The sequence below is a fragment of the Manis pentadactyla genome, chromosome 4 (assembly GCF_030020395.1).
Source record: "Manis pentadactyla isolate mManPen7 chromosome 4, mManPen7.hap1, whole genome shotgun sequence".
Classification (NCBI taxonomy): Eukaryota; Metazoa; Chordata; class Mammalia; order Pholidota; family Manidae; genus Manis; species Manis pentadactyla.
In genome coordinates, this window is record NC_080022.1 from 25539951 (window position 1) to 25556114 (window position 16164).

At 50.0% G+C, this 16164-nt stretch overlaps 1 protein-coding gene across 4 annotated transcripts in view; it reads right to left on the minus strand.

Moving 5' to 3' along the window:
* CSMD2 (CUB and Sushi multiple domains 2) overlaps window positions 1-16164 on the minus strand; it is a 598906-nt gene that overhangs the window by 368252 nt on the left and 214490 nt on the right. For all 4 annotated transcript variants that reach the window (XM_057499978.1, XM_057499977.1, XM_036885219.2 and 1 more), the window contains exons 4-5: window positions 14193-14387; window positions 2153-2360 (exon numbers count right to left, since the gene is read on the minus strand). In XM_057499978.1, coding sequence (XP_057355961.1) covers window positions 2153-2360; window positions 14193-14387 — 403 coding nt within the window. The remainder of the gene's footprint in view (window positions 1-2152; window positions 2361-14192; window positions 14388-16164) is intronic.

Here is a 16164-nt window from a genome sequence, read left to right on the forward strand (position 1 = left end):
TCTTGGTATCTGTTTACAGAAGTGAAAACTTGAGAACAACCTAACAAGATTTCTGAGGAGTGACTTATGTCAGTCTTACGGGGGGAAGGAATGCCACAACAATCCTTCACAAGGATAGCAGGACACAGTGCGCTGTCATGGCTCAGAAGATGGGCTTGAATCCCAGCTCTGCTCCTTACTGGCTGTGTGACTTCAAGAAAGTGACATAACCTCTCTGGGACTCAATTTCCTCATCTATAAAAGGAGGAAAATTATGTAACCTACTTCATCAAGTTTTTATAAAGATGAAATTACAGCTCCAAGAGCCCAGAACCAGTCCCACCACATACTGGTAATAAATTCTCAATAAATGATACCGTCATCATGCTCATGATATTTTGGAGGCATCTATGAGAAGGGGGAAAATTCCGTGATATGGTGCTAAGTTAAAAACATGTAACTACAGATATATTTTAAGATCCTAATTTTGTTATACTAAAGTATACATAAATTGCTAGTTAGTTTGAGCTAGGCAAAGCATAAAGACCAAGGGGGAATACATCAAAATTTTAATACATTTTGTATTAAAATTGAAATAATAAATCAATTTTATTCATTTCTCTATACCTTTGAATATTTTCCATGTTTTCTAAGGAGCATATGTATTACATTTACAATCAGAAAAAACAGTTTTACGAAAAGAAGAAAAAGGGACAGAGGCTGGGCAGGTCACTGGGATTCCGGTTCAGGGAAGTCAACTAGACCTTTACGCCAGCTCCTAGCTCCAAATGTCCAGCTGTGGCCCTTAGACTAGTTTACAGAATATTAAGCTCCACTCAGCAGTTTAAGTCTCTGGCCCATGTGTGCTTCTCTCAAGACTCCATACAGGGTAGTAAATGTCTCAGCCAAGTTCAGAAGCTTATGACACCAAGATTTTCTGACTCCAAGGTCAGCTTGCCTTCTACTGCGCCAGGAAATTTGAGTTCTCTGGGCTACAATGGTCCCCAAATCTCAGGGTCCATATTTGGCACCCATTCCCCTTTTATCCCTCTCAAATAGTCACACTTGGCTCCTACCATGGGTTTGTCCAATTTTCTCACTCTCAGAGGCCTATGTCTTATCAACTGGTGTTTCTATCACATAGTACAAAGCCTGGTATGAAAGAGGTATTCCATAACTGCGCCCCTGCCTCCTGTCTTCTTCCTCTCCCTCTTTCCCTCCCCTGTCCCTCCTGCGGACTGCCATGTCTCTTTCCCTGGCACCATCCTTCCCTGACTCCTGTAGCTACCACCTTTCTGCTTCATTCAGAGTCCTCAGTGACACCATCTCTGCCTGCATCCCCTAGCACTGGGCAGCAATAGGGGCTGCCAAGATGCCCCATCTCATCTGAAGCACATTCAGACACATCCTTTTCTCACCTCCTGACGTGATGACCCGGGTGCCCCCCAATGCCCCTTCCTGACAACACAGCCACAGGGAGAATATGAAAGGCCCTCCAAATGCCACACCAGCATTCACAAGGCTTGTCACCCAGACAGGAAGCTGGACCCTTCCTTAGGCCACCCTCATCCTGGCTTGTCCCGTGGGTCTAAGTCTGGGAGATGATGAGTGCCTAAGGCTGGTGAATCATTCTCTCCTCTTGAACCCGACAACATTGAGAGTCTCCGTAGTGGGTGGAGCACCCCGCAGAAAAGCAGGCACTTTTTAGTAAAGCCAGATGACAGGGAGAGGGTTAGGCCTTCCCTTCAGAAACTGAGACATTGTGCTTTCCCATCTCAGGGCCCTGGGAGTGGGAAAGCAATCACCACTTAAGGTTCTATTCCTTTGGTCAGATGCTACAGATATGTCTTCCACAAATTAGGCAATATTTCAAATGATTTCACAAAGACCCTGTCCGCATCCTGCGACCAGAGCATTTTTAGTCCTAATGCAAGGTACTCAACCAAAGCCCATCATGAAATTCTTCAGCAAGGATGTAGTTCAAATCAGATACCAAATCACCATAAAAATTTACCCCAGCTCTAACAATATGCAGTGATTTCTCATTACAATGGGAAGAAAAGCCTGGAACAGCAGGTGTAGGAAGTAGCAAAGCCTTTCCTCTGCAGGTCCTCGTGCTGAGACTGTGTCCCTGTGAGCCACATTTGCAGGGGACAGGGCTGGGTGTGCTTACCAGAGGGAGGAGCCTTCGGTCCCAGTGACTTCCAGAAAGTCGTAACCGTCCTCCAGCTGGAAGTCAATAAAGACCAGCGCGATGGTGTCTCCCAGTTCAGCCAGGATGGTCCACGTGCAGTCGGCATTGTTATGGTACTCGGAGGGGAAGTGGGGACTGGAGATGATGCCGCTCTGGCCCCGCAGGGTCCCGCCACAGGCATCGTCCGCTGCGGGCACAGAGACAAGAGGCTCCCGTCAGTTGGTCTGGTTCCCGAGCCTGGGCATTCATTGTGGGTGTCACCCAGGAGAGGCAGAGGCCCAGAACACGATGCACAGACAGGATGGGCCCAGATCCTAGTCTGAACTGGCCTACTACTAATGATGCCCAACACTTCCCTAGCACTCACCCTGTGCCAGGCCCAGTTCTGAGAAATTTAGATGTTCTCATTGACCAGATGAGGGAACCAAGGCACAGGGAGGTTAAGTACCTTGCCTGAGGTCACACAGTGGGGATTTGAACTCTGCCCTTCAGAGCACATTCTTAACTACTACTGCATCATGACTGGGAAGGAAGAAGAAATCAGCTGTCACATGTATTTCCATGGTCACGACTGTGGCGAATAGGATATTTCTTCGCAACAGGTTTTAGTAAACTTCAGACGTGATAAAACAGAACAACACTCACCACAAGTCCCTGGGGCAAAACTCAAAAGGTGCTGTAGTCCCCGCCCAGCCTGGAGGGTCCTCTGCAATCTTTCCTCCTGCCCCTTGTGCCCAGGCCAGCTCGGCTCTGGAACCGTGTCTGTTCAGACCTCCTGCCTTTTGCTCACATTGTCCCCTCTGCCAAATGCCCTTTGTCCAGAGAAACTCTTTCGTATGCTGAGACCCACTCCAGTGCCACCTCTTGGGAAAGTGTCATCTGCCTAGGCTTTTAGGAACTGCTCTCTCCTGTGTGCTCCACAGCAGGGTGTCTGACGTCAGGCACGGTCCTCTGTACTGTATGGATGACCTGTTTATATATGTCTGTCTTCCACTCCAGGCTGAATTCTGCCAGGAGTCCCCAAGGGCCAGGGTCACATTTTGCTCAACTCTGCCACACAACGTGGCAGAGTGTTGCCACTTTACCCCAAGTTCCAGCTGAGACTTGATATTCAGAAAAAATGCTTTGAGGAACATGCTGTGACATAGGATAGTTAACTGCACTGGCTTTGAATTCCTGCAGACCTGAGTTTGAATCCTTCCCCTGCTGCTTACTAGCCAGATGACTTAGGAGAGTTATCCAGACTTTTTAAGCTTGCCCTCTTGGGTCCTGTATGCAAGTAACTGATTACTGTGCACTTGGCATACGCTATACTGTGGATGCAGACTGAACTGTAAAGAAAAGAAAAATGCATTATCAGGGTTCAAATGAGTATCAGAGGCAGGATGGCAAGAACAATAAGAGTCATATTTATTGAGCACTTTCACTATGCCAGGTACTATTTTAACCACTATACATATTTCATTTAAACCTCACTATGACCCTATGAAGTATCATTTCCATTTTACAGGTAAGATAACCAAGACACAAAGAGATTCACTTATTTACCAAAGTGACACAGCTCATCATGACTAAAGGAGCTGAAAGTCTCAGTCCTTGAGTGTGACTCCAAGGACTGCACTCCCAGGAGTACGATTCACACGGTGAAGACATAGATAAAGCAGCAAATTACTTTCTTTGAGTGAGTCATTCTGGGAAGGCTTAATAGACAAGGTACCATCAGAGCTGGGTTTTGAAGGATAAACAGGAGTTCACTAGTTAGAGAAGAAAGGGAAGGGTGTTTAAGAGAAGAGAGAGCCAAATGTTATTAGTACAAAAGCACAAGACATGTCTGAAATAAGTAGCTCTAAATGGTTTATCATGGAGTAAACAGAGAAAAATGGTGGGTGATGGTCCTGGAAATGTAGAAGTCACCACATGACAGAGAACACAGGACCAGAAAGATCTGGAAGCAGCAGACTATATTGGAAAGAAAGTAGATTTTAGGGTCAGGAAAGTCTGGATTTGAATTTATGCTCCACAACTTTCCAGTGATGTGTCCTCAGTTGATTTTTTTCTTTAAACTTCCTTTTGCCTCTCAGTACAATGGTTTGTTGTGAGAACTGAATGGGAGAATCAGTATGACAGCACCTAGCACTAGGCAGTGATTGGCATGTGACAGATGCCTGCCAAATGCTACATTTTCCTTTTCCTTCCACTTCATTTGAGGATCAAAGGTGAGAAAGAAATACGGTTAAATATACACTTTAGAAAGATAATGGTGGCTGTGGCATAGAGGAGGTCTGAGCTGGGGGAGCAGGCAGGATGCTTTCGGTAGGACACAGACAGTCATGAGGCCAGGTGAGACCTAAGCTAAGACCATGGGAAGAGCACTGATTTAAGTGATACTTAGGAAGGAGAACCTACAGGACTTAGCAGTTGGGAGGGATGAATTCCAGGTTTCCAGTGTGAGCAGCTGGATGGATGAAAGGTGCCATTTCCCAGGAGCAGGGCTTCTGGTGGTGTGGAAGGCAACCACCATGAGTTCAATTTTGGACACAGGGCTGAAGGTTGTTGGGTGGGATGCCCATGTGGAGAGACTGAGCTGACAGTTGAGTATCAGAAGCAGAATGGAGATGAAAGTGAGCTTACTCAGTGGCTCTGAATGATTCTTACTAATGTCACTCTACAGGATCAGGGCCTCTTTCAAGAGAATGAGCCCATTTCTAAGAACCAACTCTCCAATATGTATGAGAGATCAGAGGGGTCAGAACAGGGGGAGCAAGGAAGAGAGTGGCAGGGGACAAGGCCCCATGGGAGACCTTGAGAGGCCAAGATGAGCAGCCTGTGGAGGGGTCTGAGCAGAGGACGACATGATCTGATTTGTGTACTCACAGGATCCCTCAAGCTGCCACATAGACGACAGACTAGAGAGCAAGAGGGCGGAAGCAGGGGGCTTGTAGAGGCTACCGCCACAGTCCAGCTGAGAGATGGCGGTGGCCTGGACTGGGTGGTACCAGTGGGATGTCTTCAGAGCCTGGCTTGGTTTGAACCCTGAGCTTGCAGGTCACACTTCAACTGAGAGTGGACTGCCTGGCAGGCCTCAGGAGAGAGGGTGTCCTGGGCAGAGGAAATGGCAAGACACAGCAGCCCAAGTGGTGAGTGGCACGTTAGGGACGTCCTGGTCAGGACTGTCTGAAGGCAAAGGGAAAGGCAGACACGGCAGACCTGGGTCTGGCAGGAAGGCAAGGGCTGCAAGCGAAGGGCCTTGGTGCCGAGTGAGGAGCTGCGGTTCCATTCTCTTCGCCCACCCACCCCCTTTCTCCTTTGCCCCCCACAGTGTAGGTGCCCAGGCCTAGGAAGGAGGGGGAGGGGAAGGGAAGGACGTAGGCTTGCCTTGCCTAGCTCTAGATCCAGTTTGCCAGTGCTGTTTGTTTATATATTGTATTAAGTTGCACAGCATTTCCACCCTGGGCATCTCTCTGGCAGGAGGCTGTGAAGTCTGACATCTGAGGCAGAGTTTGTCTTCCTCTGATATAAACAACTTCACTGTGACTCTTACCCAGGAGATGAGCTGCAGGAGCTAGTCAGCAAGCCCCTGTCAACGGCGTTCCCAGCAAGCACTGGCCCTGCCCGTCCCCAACAGCCCTGCACTGGCCCTCCTGCACGAGGTGCAACTGTCTACACTCACAGCCTCAATGGCTTCATCTTGGTTGCCCTGGAGGTTAGGAAGATCACGGTGAAAGGGACACAGCCTGGTCCTTGAAGGTGGAATAGGAGTGTGCTGGAGGGAAAAAAAGAAGGGGTTTCCAGTAGAGAAAAGAGGGCAGTTAAAGGCATGGACGCCTGCTGGGCACGCTGTGCTTGGCGAAGCCCAGCTCCACCACCAGGGAAGAGCACGAGGCATGAGGTGCGCTGTCAGGGCTGACAGGGGAAGGGAAGTAGCGAGGAGCTCAGAAAGGCCTTTATGGTCTTGCTGATTTTCAGATTCTCCCCTGTAGTTGTTGGGAGCCACTGTAGGGTTTCTGGCACAGTGTAAAAGCCCAGACCTGTTTCAGAAAGATGACTCTGGTCCCTGTGCGATGGATGGATGCTGTGGTCTGGGGGCTGGCGAGGGTGATGGGGGAGACCAGCAAAGAAGAGAGTGGAGAGGTTGTTCCAATCCTCAAGGCCTGCGCTAGAGGCAGTGGCAGCGAGAGGGCAGAGAAGGGACAGAAGAGATTCAAGAGTCAGGCTGGGGGACAGGTAAGAGGATGTGGCCTCCACCCGGGGGTGCCCAGGAAGGAGAAGAGGAGGGAGAGGACACGGCAGTCTCTAGCAGGGCCAGCTATAGTGCTCTCTGAGTAACAGGGACTGATCAGAGGCTGCTTTGTGGAACAGTGATGGCCGTGCCCCTGCCCTCCCCACCACCATGCTGAGCGTGAGTTCCTGAGGGATACATGGGCTGTGATACCCATCGTCAACCAGGAGTCTGGAGCCTGCAAGGCTCAAGAGGAAACTGGGTCCACAAGAGTGGGGAAGGCAGGACAGAGGTGACATTTCATGTGCAGCAGGCAGGAGAACAGGCACCTGAAAGGGGGCTAAGAGAACATGAGGGGAGGGCTGCTCCTCAGGTGGAAAAGGCAGGGGCACAGGGCCTCTGAGCCGGTGGGGTGTCAAGTCTCTAACCAGGCCCTCGGTGTACATGGAGGCTCATGTAATCAGGCCTGTGCAGCTAGATGGACAGCACAGCAGCAGGGAGTGCTGGGGGTGGGGCAGGAGATCTCGGGGGAAAGATAATGACTCCATGGCCTTTTGCCTAGGTCTGGTCTTAGAAACCCCACTGATGTCCCGTGTTGTTCTTGACCTCATCGACCACCACCGTCCTCATGCTCTGTCCCGCACACCTGGCCTTCTTCTGGATTCCTGTCTTGGAGAGCATCAGCGCTACTCACCCAGGGCCACATGCCAGAGGCTGGGGGACATCCTCAACCCCTTCCGTGCCCCATACCTGACCAGTGACCAAATCCTGTGCATCTCTCTGGGTGTCTCTTGACTCGGTCTCCTGTCTTCACTGTGTCTGCTCTACTCGAGGCCACGCTGGGGTCCAAGTCAACCCCTGCCAGGAAGCCTCTTGCTCCAGTGTGGTCACTCTTCACATAGAAGCCTGAGTGGCCAGGGACAGCACAGACCTGATGACACTATTCTGAGAGAACCTTCGGGAACTTCCACTGTCACTCAGGACAAAGCAGACTATCCTGTGGCTTACATGGACCTCACGAGTCCTTGCCTCTTACCAGTTTTTCCCCACCTACTTCCCATAACCACATTGGCTCCCTCCATCTCTTCTGATGCACCCAGCATCTCCCTGTTTGAGGACCTTTAAAAAGTGCTATTTTCTCTTTCTGTAAACTTCTTCCTTGCCTCACTGGGCCTGGCTGACCCCTCCTCAGCCTTTGTGTCCCAGTCTAAGCGTCACTTCTTCAAGGATCTTTCCAGAAACAAAATACCCCTTCCCCCCATCATATGCTTTTGGAGCACCACTTTGTTCCAAAATTAATTATTTCCCAAATTTAATCAATTACATCATTTTTTAATGTCTACATAGAAAACTCCATGTCTGTTCTGTCCCCAGCATCTACTACTCTTCCTGGTGTATATCAGGTACTCAATAAACATCTATTGAACAAAAAATGAAACAGGGAACCAAAGTTCAGAGAGGTTAAGCAACTTTCCTAAGGCCACGCAGTAGGCGGCTGAGTCAGGATTCCAGTTGAATCTCTCTGGTTTCGGGACTGTGGCCTCCTCCACTAATCACACATCCCTGACTGATAGCAGTTTGTAAGCCATGCTGAGATCATCAAAATTCCCAGTTTTAGTTAGTGACTTCTAAACTGTGCTGGAATGAACACTCAGGACCCTGTGGCCAGAGCTGCCAATCTCTGAAGATGGCACCTTTGCCATTCGAGTCATCCCCCCAAGGGTTTCTCTGACACTCTTGTTCCTGAACCATCCTGCGTTGATTGAAGATGCCGTAAAAGTTGTTTGGAGATTTTCTCACACTTTAAATAAGGCGTCATATTTCATGGTTACAACTTCAGAGTCATAAAATATAACCTTCAGCTGACACCACACTCCTAAAATATTAATTTGCACTTTCTATTTCTCTGGCAATGGGCACTGTGCACCACCATTAAGTCATGTATATTCTAAGGTGCGGGTGTGCTAGGCTGATAGTTGCCTTTCCAAGTTTATTACTTTATTTATGATCGGTTTTAAGTTCCACTGAAATTCCTTCAATTAGCTGTAATTTTGAAGAACGACCCCTGAGCCTCCATTGATGTCTGTGAACTCTCCAGTGGCTCACAAATTTCAGGTAGGGAAGGAGGATCTGCATCACTACCACCACCCTGCCCCACCCACCTTGGGCCAACCCCAGGGCACAATCCTGGATGCCTGGGAGTGTTGGGGTCCTTGGCATCGGGTGTGTGCCTGTATCCTCCCTCCCCAGGGCTACTCAGCTTCTGAGGAAGGGAAAATCCCAATAGGCCCTGGGGGAGAAGCCACCATCTGACAAGTGCTGAGAGACAGGGCGTGAGGACCCCAAAGCCACCGGGCTCCTCCAGTCCTGGTACCGTGTGGCTCAATGCCTGTGGCTGGGGCTCCAGGAATCCACTCAACCTCATCAGTCCCCTCTTCTCGGGGCTCAGGATTCTGCCCCTTTATCTTTGGCTTTATGAAGGGGCATCCCTTCTTAAATTTTCTGAAAAATTGCCAACTGCCTGAGAGCACTGCTGTTCCCACCAGCCCAGGCTCCTTCTGTAGGCACTGCTGCCTCAGGTGTCCTTCTGAGCTGATGACCATAGTCGGGCATTCCATTATACCATTTTTCTTCATTGAGCTTTCATTACAGGCCAGGCATTGTGCTAAATGCTTCACCAGCATTTTCTCGTTTAATCCTCAAACTGCTCAAAGGGATGGGTATTATGCAAAACACATTTTACAGATGAGGAAACTAAGGCTCAGTTTTTAAAATTTGCCCATGGTCACGTGGCTGGTGCATAGTTAGGCAATAAAAAGCTGTTGAGTTCCGACTGAATGAACGAGTAAGCAACCAACACTTTCAGGTGGCTACTTGCATCTCTCCTTTAAAACTCAGAGAGATTTGGCAGCATGCCCATGGCCCACAGCTCTGCACTAGCATGGCTAAGGTTGAACTTAAGGCCTGTCTGACTATGCTTTTTCTATGACCAATACACTGTTTCTGTCTCATATTCTGAAGGCTCCTCCGCTGGGGCCAGGACATTTGGAATGCCGTTTGGCACTTGCAGTCCAAGCTTCTGCAGGCCCAATGCCCATTTCCCCATGTTAGGAGGCAGCCTGCAGTGTTTGAACCTCAGAGGCCAAGCATTTCTTGCTTAGGCTGCTTTCTTTCCACCACCTACCTCTCAGCCCCCAGCACATCTGAATCAGGGTCAATGCCCCTCACAAGTCAGAGGCCAGTTGCTGAAATCCACATGGTCTTCTGTCTTGTGGATCAAAGAGGATACACAAAGTTCAGAGCCTCCCAAGGGCCACTGCCTTTGCAAAGGTGACCAGAGTGACACAAGTGAAAGGAGGCCACAGGTCCTGCTTCCTTCTCTCTGCTGGCTGAACCAAGCCTCAATAGGCCAGGAGCCTTGGGACTGACCTCCTTGGAGGTCAGCCTCACACCTGCTCTGGCCCCAGATCCCAGCTGGTCTCTGTTCCTCCTTAGTCTGGGCTGTGTCCCCACACCAAGCCCACCACCCTTCAGCCAGGCACATAGCTTTTCCTGTTTAAGGCAGAAACACCAGCCTACAACCTGCTCTGGGCTGCCTTGGACTCAAAGAGCTTGTGTCATTCAGAGATGCTGGCCAGCTTGGGTAACCCAGGCCAGTAACTTCCCTTCTAGCTTATATGCCTGTGTGATCCTGATGGAGAATTAGACCCATCCAGCTATCTGTTCATTCAGCAAACAGTTACGGACCACTGCCCAGTGGATGAGGTTTATCCACTCACAGATGCCAGCCCTTGAGAGTTCTACAAGAGAGGAAGAAAGGCCAGAGGCTCCAATCCTTCCTGCCTATGAGCCCGTTAACTCTGGCACGGTGCAGCTCCTGGCATGGTGCGGCACACGGCAAGCACAATTCTGCCCCTTTTAGCTTGGCCTCCTAAGGAAGAGCAGTTCGGAAACTCAGAAAATCATCGACATTGTTGAGGATGCTTCTCAGTCTGTTCTCATGGCTCGAGGTGAATGGGAAAAGAGGAACGGACCTGAAGCTCCAGGAATGGGGAGGCCCTGAGTGGGACGAGCCATTCTCTTCTCTCCTAACCTCACAGCAGGCCCCTCAGGCACCACGGAGTCTTCTGGCCTTGATGCCCTTCTGAAAGCACGATTTGACATCCTCAGCTGGCTTCCCTGGTGCACTCCGGAAGGGAGCATTCTCTGGGGTGGCTAAATTGGAAGCTATTTAGAGAGGACTTAGAAAGGTTGGCCTGGGACTCTTTCCGAGAGGGCTTGGGCTCCATGCGAAGGAATGTGAACCGGACCCTGTCAGTATTGATGAGAGCGCTGAGACCATCACCAGCCTGGGGACTCCTAAATAGCAGCAGAGGCACGAAGGGGAGGCCAGTGCAGAGGGAGATTCACCAGGACAGAGACTGATAATGCACAGAGCAAGGGGGTGAGGAGTGGGAGATGCCACTGGGGTGTCTGGCCTGGCCACCTTGGGTGGTGACGCTCTTCACTGAGCAGAGGAAGGCAGCAAAAAGAAAATAAAAAGAGTTGGAGTTTGGATGTGCTCTGTTAGAAGCACACCCAGGGAGCAGTTCAGTAAAGTTTAATGTCTACACAGTCCTGAAGCTTGGGACGGAGGGCAGGGCTGGAGGCAGAGACAGAAGAGTCACCACCAAGCAACAAGGAGAAGCCATGTAGTGATGAGAAATTCCAGGAGATGCAAGATGTTTCCACAGAAGAGGTCACACTGGGCCCCCCAGCATGTATAGGGAAGGAGCAGGAAAACCATCATCTGAGAGGCCTCAAGAGAATCAGGGAAGACCTGGGACAGCTCATGTTCCAAAGACACCCCATGCCCATGGATTACTGCTGTAATGTGACTGCTAGGAGAGCACCTCCACCCCAGACCCCCAGCTCACAGAAAGGCCTGCTCTCACTATTCCCTATGCCCGGACGTGCAGGCACCGGACCACAGGGCTGTGATCCCACCCGGCAAAGAAGATTCCATGAGGCAGCCCCCTCACTGACCTTTGACTAGTGGGTTAACAAAAGAGATTATTGCTACAACCAGCCCCAGAGTTTCTTCCAGGCGAAAGCTCCTTTTGTTCAGGAAAATACCACCCTAAACCTAAGTAGCTCAGGTGGGTCGGGAGACATTAGCCTGTAAGACGATGGCAAAGTAGGGGGGCAGTTGGGCTCTTGTGCCTAGGGAGTCAATACAAGCCCCAAAATGGGGCCACGGTTGCGAGGCAGCCAAGTGGAGGAGGCTGAAGAAAGAAGAGAGTTGCACACATCCCGAGGGAAGCTGGAGCCTGCCAGGACAGAAGCCAGGGAGAAACTCTGAGGGAGAAGAGGCCAAGACTCTGAGGCTCATGGTGCTCAGTTTCCCTTTAAGCCACTTACAACGCTGAGATGCCAGCTCTCTGCACCACCTCAGACCTTCCCTAAAGGCCCTGCCACATGCAGATACCTTTGTTAGTGGTTCAGTTTCTGTTTTTGCTTTTGTTTGTGGTATGAAGCAGGATCAAGGAAAATGGACCAAGTTCCTGGTTGGCAACACAGAACCTGGGAAAGTGAGGCATGGCAGTGAGTTCAAGGCTCAGAGAAGCTAAAAGTAGCAAAGGTTTTGGCAGATACCGGGAGGGATAGAGGATTTCCACCACAGGAGGATGGGACACTGATGTGCATTATACTTCACAGGACAAGGTGACAACCCCTCTGCCTCTGATATGTGGGCTACATTTGTTTTCAGTTTCCATGTTTTTTTTTAAGAGTATGATATTTATAGCACTGTAAGAAGAAAGAGAACTGAGGTTTTTGCTTCACAACCTAAATTCTTGATTTCACTTACTATCATGGTTCATGTGCTATTACCATGTCACAACTCTGACACCCCCTCCTTGGAAGGTCAGAGTATTAAACTGTGACATCTTCTGGGCAGGCAGTGAGTAGGGAAGCTATAAGGCAAGTGGATACATCAGCTTCGGCCATGGTTAGTCTGCTCAGGGCCACCATACACCTGTGTGTAGGGCCCAAGGTCTCGCCTGAATGGTCATTCCTGATGCCAATCACCATGCCCCAAGTTAGAAACTGGGCCTGTGAGGAGGGACTTAGGAAGGCAAGAAAGGACTCTCGTTCCCTTGGGCTCCACAAGAAGGACCAGAATGGCTGACGCCAGTACCATTAGCTGAGGAGGAATAAACAGATAGGGAGTCAAGTGGCAACTGAGATGAACTGATTGAGGCTCACCTGTTGGGAAGGAATTCACAGCTGTACCTGGACTCAAGCAGAGATGGTGCTGTGGTCAGTGAATGATGTCTGCCACGAGAGAGGGAAGAAGGGGAAGGGATATATGCGCCAAGCAGTTTCCATCCCTGGTGGAAACAGCACAAAGGGTGTGCACATATGGTGGGAGACGGGAGCTGCTTCTCCCTGGACTAGTCTTTTGATAGTAATTATGGAAAATCTTGAACCCAAGGAGAGCTATTTTCTTGATTCCTTGAAATGATCCTCCTAAATCTATACCTGGGTGTTCTGGGATCCACAGAATTTAAAGATGAGAGATTCAAGAAGACAGTGGCCTAGAGTGCAAGAGGCTGTTGAGAAGTCAAGGAACATGAGGGCCAAAACAATTCCCACCTGACTTGGCGACATGATGCAGAATATTGAGGGTAAAGACTGGCCTGCAGAGGAGTAAATGGGAGATGAGGTGGAGCTTTCAAGATGCTGGCATTGCTAGTGGCGTGGGGGAGACTCTACAGTGCCATGTCACAGCTTTTAAGAGGTGGTTAAAGATGACCTACATGCATTATCATCTCAATTACATACATATTCATAATACATACATATGTGCAAGAAGACGGGAAGGAAATACATGAAAATCATGGCTAAAAGAGATAAACCTGGAGCTCTCTTGTCCCCTCCTGGTATGAGCCAGGAGCTCTTTCCTCTCACTTTATTTCTAAATAAAAGCCTGAACCTTGCTCTCCTAAAAAAAAAAAAAAAAGAGAGATAAACCTTATGTCTTTCTTTTCTGTATTTCCTAAGATCATTTAAAAGTGATCATGTGTTATTTTTATTATCAGGTAAGAGGCATGGGAAGTTATTTTAGAAATAAGCTTGGTTATTATGCGTGAAGGGGGCAGTAAGAATTATGATGGAAAGAGGTTCCCAACTGTGCTGGGTTGCCTGGGCCTGAGGGCGGTGTTTCCAGGATACAGAACTTTCAGAACTAAAAACGAGAAAGCCCTGGGGAGACCAGGACAAGATGGCCACCCTAGCTGGGAGGCTACCCGATTAAACATTGAAGGGAGGTGGGGTTTTTTTGGCTGGGGGGCTGCTTTTGGGGTAAAGACGTTTTGAGTATATTTGGAGGCTGAGAAGAAGATACCATTAAATAGAGAGAGAGGTGGAATTTATAGGAAAGGAAGAGACTAATTGCCAGAGTCAGTGTTAAGGCAGCTGGGAGGGAGAGCTATGCTCAAGAGGAGAGAGAATCTCCAACGGGAAGAGACAAGTGCTACATCTAAGACAGGAGGGCAGGAGGCCAGGGCAGCCTGGCTAAAATTAAGTTTATTGATTTAGAGGAAGGAGATTGAGGGAGTGCATACCTGAGGGCTAGGAGGACAGGTGGGGCTGAGAAGGCCCTGGGGACCTGGAGGACCCTCAGGCGTCCCTCAGTGGGTCCCCCATGCCCTGCTGGAGTGGGTGATGTAGCTTCCCTACTGGAGACTGGGTCCCGCGGGAAGCTCCAACATCCCCGCCCAGTTACTGCCCCTGCCCCCACCCTCTCTGACCACCTACCTCTACAGGAGGGCAGGGGGAAGTCCCACGTGGCACTGTTCTCCGAGCCAGAGTGGCAGGTGAGCACGGCGTGGCCCTCCAGGAAGAAGCCGGGGTTGCAGCTGTAGCGGACCTTGTCGCCAAGGTTGAAGGTTGAGCCCTGCTGGACGCCGTTGGGCAGCCGCCCCGGGTTTCCACATGTGTGACTGGGGAGAACTGTGAGGGGAGAGAGAGACACAGCCCGTGAGCGGGGTTCCAGCCCTGACAGCCTGTTTGGAGCAGCACCTCCTAGCAAGTCACCTCCCTGGGTCTCACTTCCTCTACAGGTAGGCTTGACCTCCTCAAGACTGCCTAGTCCCTGAATACTCACAGATGTCACACGTTAAGGAGGCGCCACACCTGCAGTTGATAACTGGCAGCCAGGTGTGTTGCCTTTTCTCTTGAGTAATGCTGGGTTGGATCCATCCATCCCTTCACTCGGGATGCCCTGGGAAGTCACTTTAATCTCTCGGGTTTGGTTGCCCTGATTTCAGACTCCACACTCGTTCTCCTAGACACCAGGGAAGGGACACAGAGCACGGCCAGGAGTAGGTGCTCATCAAACCCAGTGTCCTTTCTTTCACTGTCTCTGTCCCGGCAGCCAGAGGGGTACTTTGGCCCAGCAGGGTTGGGGGGTTGAAGGGGTTGCTAGTGCTGGAACAGGTGTTGAGATGTGAAGACAGAACCTGAGCTCTAATCCGACTGACCTGTTGGATTTCCCAAAGGGGAAAACGGGGAGATGACAAACAGGATGTATAGCATGCAACCCAAGGCAAACCGGTCGTGGCCACCTGGGAGAGTGTTCTCGGTGAGGGTGTGAGAGCGTCATGACCTGCCAATTAGGAGGGAAGACGGCATAGCTCCTTGGTGCCTGAGTCACTTGTTCAACCTGGCCCAGCTTCCCCTCCTCTCTGCCTTTTTCCCTAGAGTTGGGATTGCCTGTTTACTGAAGGTCACACCTCCCACCATTCCAGGATATCCCCATCAGGTGGGCACAAGGGGGTCACAGCCAGGTCCAGACTGCTGTCCAAACATGTGACCAATAATTCACCCAGTGAAGATTCACTGAGGCTGCCCCTGAGAGGCCAAAAAATGGTGGTAGTGGTAGAGAGTACAGATGGGTTGACAGTTTACTATGTTGGGGACCTTGAGCAAGTCTCTTAACCTCTCTGTGCCTTAGTTTCCCCATTTGTAAGACAGGGATTACTACAGGACTTTCCTCCTTCTTGGCATATGTGTGAGTGTTAAATGAGTCAAGGTATGTAAAGGGCTGAGGACAAAGCCTGGCATACAGTGAGTACAACACAAGTGAATCTAAGCTCCCAGTCCAGTGGGAGATGTATACAATTAAAGGTGTGCTAAGTGCTCTGATGGAATAGGGACCAGACAAGGGACCAAACCCAGCCTGGGATGGCCAGAGACAGCTTCCTGGAAAGATGATGTCTATGCTGAACTCTGTGAGATTAATAAGGATTAGCTAGGCAAAAAAGCATGTGCAAAGGCCCTGAGGCCACAGATAACCTTTTTGCTCAGGGAGCCTGGAGTAAGACAGTAGGGGTGGCAATGTGGAGGAATAAAGTAGAGATAGCTAGCCTGGATTCTGGAGAGTTCCCTAGGCTGTGGCAAGTGCCTTTCTCCTGACAATGTTACTGTTTTCCAGGACCCTCTCCACCAGCCCTGATGATCTCAGATGCCTCAGAAAGAAGGCTTTCCCTTCCCCTCTCCTCTTCCCCTTCCTAGAGAGACAACATGGTGTAGTGGGAAACAGCAGACTTTAGAACAAGCCTGATCTGAATCTGAAACCAGAAACTATTTTGTCTTACTCTGTGGCCTTGAGTCATGTGACCTCTCTAAGTCTTAATTTCCTCAACTGAGAAAGGTGGACAATGCTATTTAGTGGTGGAAGGGGTTACTGATAATCGTGCATGGCTGCCACAGTGCCCAACACATAGTA